The sequence below is a fragment of the Coloeus monedula genome, assembly GCF_965178545.1.
Source record: "Coloeus monedula genome assembly, chromosome: 13".
NCBI classification, from domain to species: Eukaryota; Metazoa; Chordata; class Aves; order Passeriformes; family Corvidae; genus Coloeus; species Coloeus monedula.
In genome coordinates, this window is record NC_138793.1 from 6397602 (window position 1) to 6408875 (window position 11274).

Genomic DNA, 11274 nt, shown 5'->3' on the forward strand with positions numbered 1-11274 from the left:
GCGCGGCAGGGCTGCACAACTTTCCCTGCAGTTCTTCCTGGAGCCAAACACAATTTGCTCTGTCCCGAGGGGGAAACATGGCCCTGCAGCTGAGGTGGGCTGCTCCCCCAGCAGCGACCCCAGCTGCCAGCCCCTCCTGCTGCCACACTTGGCCAGCGTTTTCTGCTTCCCAAACTGCTAGCAGGGAACAGGAGTTCCACAGAGTGCCACCGCTTACTTCAAGAGTCACCTTAGAAAAAATGTCCCAGTGCTTCCACCCCCCCTTCAAACACAGAGAGAAGAGTGTTGAAACAAGGGGGAGCTGGTGATTCTGTTCCAATGCACAAAGCCACACCATGAGCTCATCTGCTGTGATCTGAGAGCAAAGGATCCGGGTGTGAGGCGCAGTTAGTTCACAGGAAGGTGAGGAAACAGCATTAGCTGATGCCCTTCTTGCCAAGGTTTGGAAAATCAGATGCTGATGGCTCTCAGGCTGCCCATTTACCAAGTCAGAGTCCCTCCTTACCCCTCCCAAGTCTTCCTGCCTCACTTTTTAGGCTGTGGCTCAATGGTGTAAACTGGAGAGCACCATCAGTTTAAGGTACTCCAGCTCCCCATGTCTTCTGCCATCATTTTCCCTTGTCCTTGCTCAACATACAACCCCTCCAATTGTGCTGATACAGATACGCTGAGATTAGGAAACTCACTAGGTTCAAAAAACCACACACAACTATTGAAAAGAAAATAGAACCAAACCCAGGAGTTTGTTTTTAAACCCCATCTCTGTCACCTACTATCACTCAAGGGGTAGCCCCCACAACAAAAGCTGTGTCAACAAAATGGGGGGGTGGCAAGAAGACTGGAAGGAGCTGCTGGGCAGGGAATCCTGAAGCCAGGACTGCTCTCAGTCATGAGAAGGATACACCAAACTGCACCCTGAGTGCTGCAGTGTTGCATTTTGAAATAAAGCTGAAGCATTAAGACATTTTTCCTTAGTGCTGACTCCCTCTGGGCATTCCCAAGACAATTACAATGTTTTCTGAGTATACAAAAGAACTAGGAGATTTTGCAATCAAGAGTCTGAGTTTATGCTTCTCTCCTTAAGAGCATTCAATTTCCATGGACATTCATTAGCAGGAGGTTAAAACACAATGGCAGAAGAGAATGGACTGCTTTTATGTCCATGTGGTAGTAAACACTTCAAGCTAGAAATGCGAGTTCAAAATAAAAACCTCTCTGTGGTGCTTCCAAATTAGTAGTAAAGCAACAAAAAACACACAAATTTCACAGCTTTTTTACTGAAAATTTAATTTTACAAAATACCCTTTTCCATCAAAGAAACTTCCCTGCAATGTACATGAACCTGGCATTTTATAGACCTGTACAGTGAGATATCAGAGAGGTTTGAAAGAAGGAAAAAAACTTTTAGCAGACACCTAGCTGCAAAACCTACAGCAATGTGAATACAAGTGTGTCTTAAAATGCTAAAGCAAGTAATGCGATATAATTGGTGAATCTATTTGAAATGTGAAAAGTTTCCTTAAAATGGTCCATATGGTATGTAGAACATCACAGCTGGCACAAAACTGCCTGTATTTAGGTTTAAACACAAAAACAATGTATGTAAGGAACAGCTTTTGAAAAAGAACCCAAGTGCTGCTATCATAAGGCAAACATATACAAAGGTGCTGACAGCACACAGGGAAACCGACAAAATAAGATGAATACTCAAGTGTTCAAACACTGAACTGTTTGTTTTCCTAATGCTGCCAGTAAACGTTGAGGAGATAACTGGTGCCAAATTACCACAGGACACCCTGGTAACTGGGTGGGTGCTACGGAGAGGCTTTATATCATCTCCAGAGAGGTGAAACCAGGCAAGACTGCTCGTGCTTGGGCTTGGCAGCACCTACTGAGTCTGCTGCATCCTGGAAGCTTTGAATTTGGAAATCCTCTTGATAGGTTCTTCTGGGGCGTCGGACAGAAGTTCCTCTGATTTGCGCTCCAGAATGGTCGGCAGCACTGGGTGAGCAAGGACTGGGTGTGGTATTAAGGAGGGAGACAAAGGCTCCTTTTCTATGACAGTTCCAGAAAATGCCTACAACAGAAAAGAATATTCAGAATGAGCTAATAAAATGCAAATGTGAAGCTCTGCCCATAAGGTCATTACCCTATATTAGCCTGATTAGAATTGTTATTTCTTCTAATCAAAAGTAAAGAAATATCCTTAAATCAATGATTGTTGCCTGCATAAGTAACCACACTGTAATTAACCTCAAAATAAAGCTTGTTCAAAGATGACTGAATGAAAGACAGTATCTTAGAAGTACTACTTAATCTCGTTCCTACTGCATAAATGATGTAAAAATTTGCTTCCTCACTGACACACGCTCAAGAAATAAAACAGCTGATGTAATAAACAGTTTCGTTTTGGATAAGAAATGCAGAGACTTTGCAAAGTTGATGTCAGCATTTCCATCATACGTCATTGTATGACTTAATATCTCCTAATTGCATCAAGCTGAAACACTGCATACAAACTCAAGCACGTATTTTGTTTGTTCTTCCTACCAAATATGATCAAAAAATGGTGAAAGCAATTTATATGTAAGAGAACAGCATACTCTCTTCCAACTCTCTGTAAAAGGCCTAACAAAAACATTTAATGTTTAAAAACTATAATTTATATGCAGCCAATTATGTGACAATCCTTTTCAACTTAGCAAAGAAATGACCATGATTCTTGGAAAACACTGGGAAACATGCAGCTCAGAACTACTTTTCATAAACATAATTAAGAACCAATCACTCCACTATGTATTGAAAAAAGAAAATACAGAATGCCCAAGGACAAGGGGAAGCAGCTCACATCCAAGGTCTGATGCTCATGCCGGGCACAAAGGAATGCACACCAGATTTAGTCACTATGCTTAGTTCTGCTATTTCATAACTCAGTTACCAAAAAAAACAAAGCAAAACAAACCAGCCATTCTCTTCTTGCAGGACCTGCAAAAAAAGCAGCGCTTTTTTGTTTTCTGCTCCAATAGCCCAAGTGTGCCTAAAGCTGTGCTGGTACAACTCTGTTAATCTAACAAGAAGCTCATTTTCAAAAACAGGTAAGCAAAACACAAACTAAGTGGTGGTGGTAAAATTAGAAATAAAAAAAAAGTTAGTGTGTTGCAAATGGTAATGCAGAAATAATGTATTTCAAACACCCACAAAAACAACCAAAAGCAAAACAACAGCATTTAGGGAGGCACATCTGACTGGAGTGTTTTGCTCAATCTCCTTCAGTTGCTTAGAAAATACATTACATTGTAGAGAATAATCATGCCAGGTTCAGGTAACAGACTGATGGATAACATTTAAAGTGTACTTAGATGTTTTATAAAAATATAGCAAATGTATTCCAGAAAGTATACAATGTAGAGTGCTAACTTGAATGAATCTTCACATCCTGCCTGGGTTCATCTGTAGCTGTTTGTATGAAAAATGGTGATAAACAATAGCTTTCATGAGGAATTAATTTCTTGTCAAAAATAATTTTTGTAAAAACAGCGTTTCCATTGAACTTGCCCATTGCAGTGGGAACCACTGAAGACTCAAGTTTTATCTAGTTTGAAAAAATTAGTGTTATTACAAAACAAAAATGAATATGCCATGTCATGAATTTCTACATTTAATTCTTGTATTCACCCAGTCATTAAAGCAACTGTACACTTTCCCTTATGTTGTACAGTTTTTATTTTATGATGAAGCCCTGAACTTTCCAGAAAACGTGTAAACAGATTTGTTTGGGATCACTAATGGCCTAGTCTGGAATAGGATGAATAGGGGTGCAATGCTTCCTTCCACCAGGCAATTTCTCTGCTATTGGCACGTCAAAATAGTAATTCAGCTGATTATCTGTGTGTTTTAAAACTTGAAACAGCCCCTGGAAATTAGCTGTCTAGTAGTGCAACACAGGTTAGAGAATCACTTCCTCCCTTTCATCAATTACAAAGTACAGATTTTCCTCTTTTTGTCTAAAATCCTGCTGTATGTCCTGCAGTGAAATGGTCAGGATGATCCAGCACACAGGACACTGGTTTTGCTAACACCAGCAAGTGACTGGTTTATCGATCTTTATGGAAGAGCTTCAAGTCCTGGGGAAGCCACGTGAGCAGCTCCTCCCCTCTGCCCCCAGGATGTGTGTGACAGAAGCCTGTCACCTGGCATGTCCTTCTGAAGCAAACTAGGTAGGAGTTAGAAAATTATTTTAAAGAAATCAAACTGATGGTATAGGCAACTACAGTCATTAGATTTCTCATTTTTATCCCTGCCAACAATCAATAATTAATTAAAAACTGTACCTCGGTTGTCCCTGAAGAGGGAGGAAGCTTTTTCGGCAGCTGCTGCTGCCCTTCCTCCTCCTCTTCCTCCAGAATGCCTTCGCTGTTGTCACTCTGAGTAGCTTCATCACAGCTAATACTCCTCTGAACTCCTCGTCTGTCATCAAACTCAGCAGCACTGTTCTCACTGGTATCGCTACAAACACTGTTCTCTCTGCTTCGAGACTTCAGAATTGATTTACGAGGGACATATTCTCCATTCACAACATCAACAAAGACTCTATAAAGGAAAATGTTAGCTTTAATAAACCATTTCAGGATCAGATGACAAATTTACAGTGATCTTGCTTTGTCTTCTGTACAAATTAATTATGATGTGCTTTCCCAACTTTTTGCTGCAGAATCACAATACTGTACCTTCAGAGGCACTTTATTTACCAATGTACAAGAATCAATTCTGCAGTGAATGCTGTTATGCCCTTTATTCAAGCATTAAGTTGGTACTTTCTTTCAGCAGAATATGTATAGCTCTTCGACAAAATGTTAGAAAACAAGAAGGTGTGAGTTAGGAAAAAGTTAGAAAGAAGGTAAACTAAATTATTACCAGGGTTGTTTCTGTAAAGAGAAATCAGAAGATCACAATGTGGGAATGTTTTCTAGAGTTAATTCCTTGTCAAATGTAGAATACAAAAACAAATACTTGAAACATTCATTGCACATGGAAAGGATGGAGCTTTTTCCTGACAAGTGTCATAATCTGCTTTCAATTAGAAACAAAATTTTAAAAATCAGCTTTTAAGATCAGATCAACAGGAAGACACTTCTCAAGTATTAACAGACTGTGAACTGACAAAGATGGCTCTTGTGCTCCCTCTCCATGACTTGAGAAAGTCAAGGGTGGGCGGAGGAGAATGAGAGGACCATGCCAATTTTATCAAACTCATAAAGGAAAAGCCCAATGACTGGATGAATTTTAAGGGTGTTATTTGTTTCTAGCAGCTTTATTGATCAGGCACTTATGGAAATACATCTCTACAGAAGATGGAGTTCCTTTGCAGAGCTCAGGGAGAGCAGCACGAAACAATCTTTTGCTCATCTTCAACCCCAGCAGCTGCAATTACAGAATGTGGTTTTACTTTTCACACTTTGTGGCATGCTTAACATATTCAGGTACCCAAATATACAGACATACAGTGGGATTTTCACAAGCACTTCATCAACCCATCCAATAGGTGTCTGTGTTTATCTTTACAGACCTAAATACTTGTTTTATCTCTCCTGTCACCTTAGCTTAGTGTTTTCTACAATCCCCTAAGCCCAGCACTGTTTTTCAAGCTCTCTGTGTGTGGGTGTCCTACAGGCGAGTAATATTTTTTATGGAGAACAGAGAAAGTGTCACACTGAGGCCAGGGAGAGGGAATGCAAGAGAAACTACGCAAGCAAAGAGCTGAGTACGTTTTGAAGACACAGAAAGGAAGAGACAGAACCCAGCAAACTGATAACCAGGAAAGCAGGAGTATTACAAGTGGTAGCTCTGGTCAGTTCTGTCTGAAAACAGAGAGAAAAATGGCAGCAAATTAACCAGAATACGTAACATAACTGCTGCATTCCTTCCGGAGGATGGTATGTACTGGCAAATTTACTTCAATTTCAGAAGCTCTGAAAAAGCAGGTAAATGACAGACTGCTATTTGGAAAAGGAAGCGTTAAGCTCAGAAATATTTTATGGATATGAAAGCACGGAAACCATGCAGAAGGCACAAACTTTCATTTTTAAGTAGTAAATTCAGTTCCAGCTGTTTCTTTCAGGAAACCATAGGCTGGGTTTCACACTCTCAGTGGACAGTAATGAAAGGAGAAGGTCTCCTCAGGGGAAAGCTCCCATGCTAAAGCCATAATTTACCCACCGGTAAATGTCTGCTGGGGTTTTGATGTTGGGCAGCTCTGGAGTTGCATGGCCATTGCCACTGCTGTTCTTCCTTTTACGCTTGGCCTCTTCCTTCTTTTCACTGAATTTCAAAGTAGTATTTTTTCCTGTGTTTATTCTTACCTGAAAATTGAACACAAATGATGGTCTAGACCATAAAATCAACAATCACCAGGAAGATCAACTGACTCCTGACATTCTCTTACCCAAGCAGATGGGGACTAGGAAGCATAGGTAAGTTAAACAAATGTATGAATGGTAACATTCATAGTGTGAACTGTTTATTCTCTACCACTTGCACTAGGCTGGGGCATTTCTTTGCACTAATGTGCACGTATTTTGCATATAATATATGACAGTCTGCTTATTCAAGCTCTGCTCAATAGCTGAGCTGTTCAAAGGTCAGTTTAAAGGCAAGTAAGAAGTCATTAAAAAAACTCCTACACAGGATACTGCCTTTTACAACAGCCAGAAACCAGAACAGCAAGGCAGACATTTGAAGATCTCTTTTTTAATACCATATTTAGGATTGCAGGATCTAAACAGTGGGTTTTAATCATTTGAAAAAAAAACCCCAAATGTCACCTCCAGCTAGCACTCTACTGCATCTACAGATCTAAAATTTTCAGGTTTAGGTATGGCATATATATTTTATGTAATCTCTTGAGCAAAAGATAAAAATTAAATAAAGTACAAACCCTTTTAGGTTCCACAGTGTGAGAGAAAAAAATAGTTGGAACAGAGTTATCTCCAACATCTCTGTCATCTTCATCATCACTGTGATAGTAAGTAGAGCCATTAACTTGGCCCACAAACAAGTCTGAATTTGCTAGTTCTTTATGGAAGTCGCCCTGAGTAATACAGTCTTCTGCCCTACATGTCCCGTTCACATCTATCCTATTATCTTCCTTCTCCTCTTCAGAAGAGGTTTCATCTTCTCCATTTGTCTCAACTGTATCAGGCATCCTATGGAATGAAAAATATCTAAGTGAACAGAGGGAATTCATGCTCTTGAGAGACACAAAACACAAAATCATGAACTAGCCTGCATATAACTTTCTTTACCCAGGTACTATATTTTTGGACAGACTGTGGAACTTTGTGCCCTGTAACAATGACTGTGTCCTTCCCACATCAACTGGAAATACCAAAGCTGTGACATCATGGCTAACAACCCATGAGGATTAGAATAGATCTAAGGATGTCATTGAGCATTAAATGTGTAACTCCCACATGGAAAACTATGGATTTTCATAGCCTGTGGGAAACGAATTTCACTTCTTCCTCTTCATCTTAAAGAAAAAATACCAGAATGGTGGACTGCTGTGGTTGCACAGAGGCAGATTTTAGCAGCTCTGGTGTTGCAATGCATGCTTTGTTCATGTTCCACCCTTCTTCCACCTATTATAATTTTAATTCCATCTGTCTGGTCAGCTACTTGCCCTGCTGGTGAGATCCTCTGTGTACCAACAGCCTCACACACCTAGAGCTCTCTGAACTCCAGGCCTGCCTGTGACACAGCAGCACGGTACCTGTCAAGTTCACCAAGGATCTCTTCTTGTCTCTCGAGCTCTTCTAAGCGGGCCCACAGTTCCTCCTCTGACTGAAAACGGCCCATTGATTTTGTATCACTTCCATTTGCTGGAAAATCTACCTCAAAAACATTTGATACTTTTGGCTTTGAATGAGGTCTGTGAGCAGTTCGGTATTTTCCTGTGTAACAAAAAGTAAGATGCGATTACTAAGGTGACTGACCAAAAAATCCAACCAAAAAAATCCAACAAAAAACATTCGAGGGGTGGGAAAAAACCCACAAAGGAACTAAGGAACATGGGCAGAACATTTTCCATTTCAAATTATTGTTTAACTGTTTAAGTGAAACTGTCAATGAACCAGAGCACCAGCACAGGATAATAGTCTCCGGATGTCACAGAAATACCGAGGCAAAGCAGAGATGTTTATTTACAAAGCAGGAGCCACTGATCCTGTGACAGTTTTATTACAATGTGGGGTTTTTCACCTCTTGTGCCAAACAGTAGATTTTGATTTGATATGATAGATACCAACATGTGAATGTGACATTTACTCACTGTCCCATTAACAGCACATTTTATTAACTGGGAAAACAAACCTAGTTTGTATTTCAGTTCATTTTTTAACAGTCACCTATATTTAAAAAGCAGAGTCTTATTGTTTTGGATTTTTTCTTAAATTTATAATGAAGACCATTAAAAACTATCTCCAGAATCACCTGGAAAATCTGATCAAAATCCAGCCATTATCAATCACTTACTTGGTGAAAAAGACCCACTCTGAAAATCATACAAAAACCTGCCTTTAAGAAATAATAAACCCCATTTAAAGTTTCAGAGGTGACCTGAGATACACACTTGTGAGCACATGGTAGTCAGTGACAAGTTCTTGCTAGCATTTAAAAGCCTTGCTCCCTGGTAAAACAGTGCATCCATTGAGGATGGGGAATACCTTCTCCTGTTTGAGTGCTGTCTGGCACATAGGGAACAAATCCTAATGCTTCTGATCTGTCCAGGTGAAGGACAGGCCTGCATGTTTAACCCCCCTCTCCCCAAGACCAGCAGCTCCCAGGGGCACTGCCTGTTCCTGACAGCTCCCAGGCAGGCTCCCAAGGAAGTTCCCCGCCCTCTGCCCATCACCACCCCGCACAGCTCCTGCACCTCCTCACAGGAATGAGGACCCATCCCCTTCCACCACTGCCATAAATGCAGTGGGACTCCAGCGGCTCTGTGGGTCTTTATGAAACTGCTTTGTGATTCTAATCAACAGTAATACAATGGCTTCATTACTCAGCATCCTTCATGTTTTAAAACTCTATTAACCAACTGTGCAGCCATTTTTTTTAAATTTTAAGAACTCATGGCTTAAAGATATCCTTATTCAAATACGTCAGCTTACACTTTAATCCTGAGTTAAATACAAATTCAACAGCAACATTAAAAAGCAAACAGGTGACTGCAAGTAATGCTGGAATGTGTGTCCCCTACTCTTCCACGGGACAGCACTTTTCATCATCTCATTAAGAAAAGGCTGAAATGTGTTTTATTGAGATTTGAATATAAATTGAGGTAAGCCAAGCAATCAGAGTAACTTGTGAGGATTTCATCTGGTATAATTACAAAATTAATAAATAAAATTGGAAGGATTAGTTAACAATCTACTTCAATTTGATTTCCAAATTGTGCCCTCCCAACTTCTGTTACCCTTCAGTATTAACAACTGACTTGACTACCGAGGTAAGCACATGGCTTCCTGAACACCAGCAAGTGCTTCAACATGCCAGTGATTCTCCCTCCTAATTCTAACACCACTTCTGCCAGTTAGGAAAGCAGGTCAGATCAAAAAGGTTACAGGGGGTAACTTTGTTGGAGCACTTTCTGCTCCAATATCCACTGTGCTCACTCACTGTTACCTCAGAGCCCCACCATTAACTTCATCTACTAACCAAAAAAAGTGAAGTAGTAAAATCCAGAAAATGAAGAGGTAGCAAGAAAATAAGGAGATGCTCAGGATAATTGTTTTTGCCTTCCTCTGAGATACAGCCCATTTCCACATGAACAAAACCAATTCCTGGGCTGATGAAGCCCTGTCCACCTCAAAATAATCACTAATATGGTCTTTGAGCTACTTCTCTCTCTGTCACAGTAGAGACTGGTACGGAGAGAAAACACTGGTAATTTTCACTTAACAGATTTTCAGCAAAAATTAAGATACTTTCAGAGGACAATAGTGACGAAGGAAGTTTAGGATACAAAAAACGCTGCACAAATGCTGACCTGGCATACATAGCATGGTGCTGCATTAACACTGCTCTTGTGGGATGCATTTCCTAGAATGTTACTCCTCCTGTTTTGCAACAACATCTACCCACAGTAGAGACACCCCCTTAGTCAGCCTTGGCACATAAAGATTACTGTGATTTATTCTAGGAAAGCTTAACAGTGAACTACCCAGCTTAGCCCTCTGCAAATCACAAAAACTACTGCTCTTCCTAAAAATGTCCAAGCGATGCAATTTTTAGACTGTAAAATTACTTGTGCCTCCAACTTCGCCTGAGTCCTATCAAACACTACTTCAGATAGCACAGAAATTATCCAATTCCTTAGCACAACTACCTTTGCTTCCCAGTGTCCTCTCCAGCAGTCTTTGGGAAGCATTTCTGCAGTCCATGTGCAGGAGCTGCACACGGGGATTGCTGCGGTGTTGGCTTCCTGCCAGTCATGGAACACCCCAGGATGGGAAGTTCACGTTGCCCCTTGATGTCTCATCCCTGTCCGTGCTTCATCCCCGCCCTGCTGACACTGATCACATGCTTTCCCCCTAACAGGCAGCCTCTGGGTTTCTCTCGTTTCCTTCTGTTGTAAAACTCACACTGATGCAAAAAAAAAAAAGTCTTCTCCAGTTCTCTCTCCTGGAGCCAGCCTAATTTATTTTCTGCCTCTCTTCCAGAAAACTTCAAACTCCCAGTGTAGACGCTTCAAAGGAAAAACACCACCCAAATGTCTAGCTGATGGCTACCAAGGGATAGCAGAGAATCCACGTGAAATTGAGGGACAGAATCCAACGTACCTTAGGATTAGTGATTTTTTTATTTGAATAAAGCAATTCTTTTAATGTAAAAGACATAGTGAAATGAACTAATTTCATACAATCCCACATAAGGAGTATTTTGCTTACTGGTATTTCAAGACAAACATTTATTTTAAATCAATTACCTTTTGTTTCAATGCTGTCATCTTCAATTTCTTCTCTTATGTCAACATATTCACCTGCAGCCTTATCAGAAGGAAGGAAAATTAGGATTAATACATATAATGCAGTGATTTAATAACAGTCTAAATAAAATAAGCCACAGAAAAATACAGTGATATGCAAGACAGAAACAACTACATTATTCACACCCTTTTATCAACCGTAATATCCATCATTTTTCAGATTTTTAAAACTATCACAAAATTAGGTTGAAATAAAACAAGACACTTACATCACTCATTTTCTGCAAATC

At 40.3% G+C, this 11274-nt stretch overlaps 1 protein-coding gene across 1 annotated transcript in view; it reads right to left on the reverse strand.

Annotated features, from left to right (window-relative positions):
- Positions 1-1232: 1232 nt before the first annotated feature.
- URI1 (URI1 prefoldin like chaperone) overlaps positions 1233-11274 on the reverse strand; it is a 41489-nt gene continuing 31447 nt past the window's right edge. The window contains exons 5-11 of the mRNA XM_082289837.1: positions 11254-11274; positions 10985-11045; positions 7769-7949; positions 6935-7202; positions 6217-6359; positions 4332-4590; positions 1233-2077 (exon numbers count right to left, since the gene is read on the reverse strand). The exon at positions 11254-11274 is cut by the window's right edge and continues 71 nt beyond it. Of these exons, the coding sequence (XP_082145963.1) occupies positions 1889-2077; positions 4332-4590; positions 6217-6359; positions 6935-7202; positions 7769-7949; positions 10985-11045; positions 11254-11274 (1122 nt within the window). The 3' untranslated portion in view covers positions 1233-1888. The remainder of the gene's footprint in view (positions 2078-4331; positions 4591-6216; positions 6360-6934; positions 7203-7768; positions 7950-10984; positions 11046-11253) is intronic.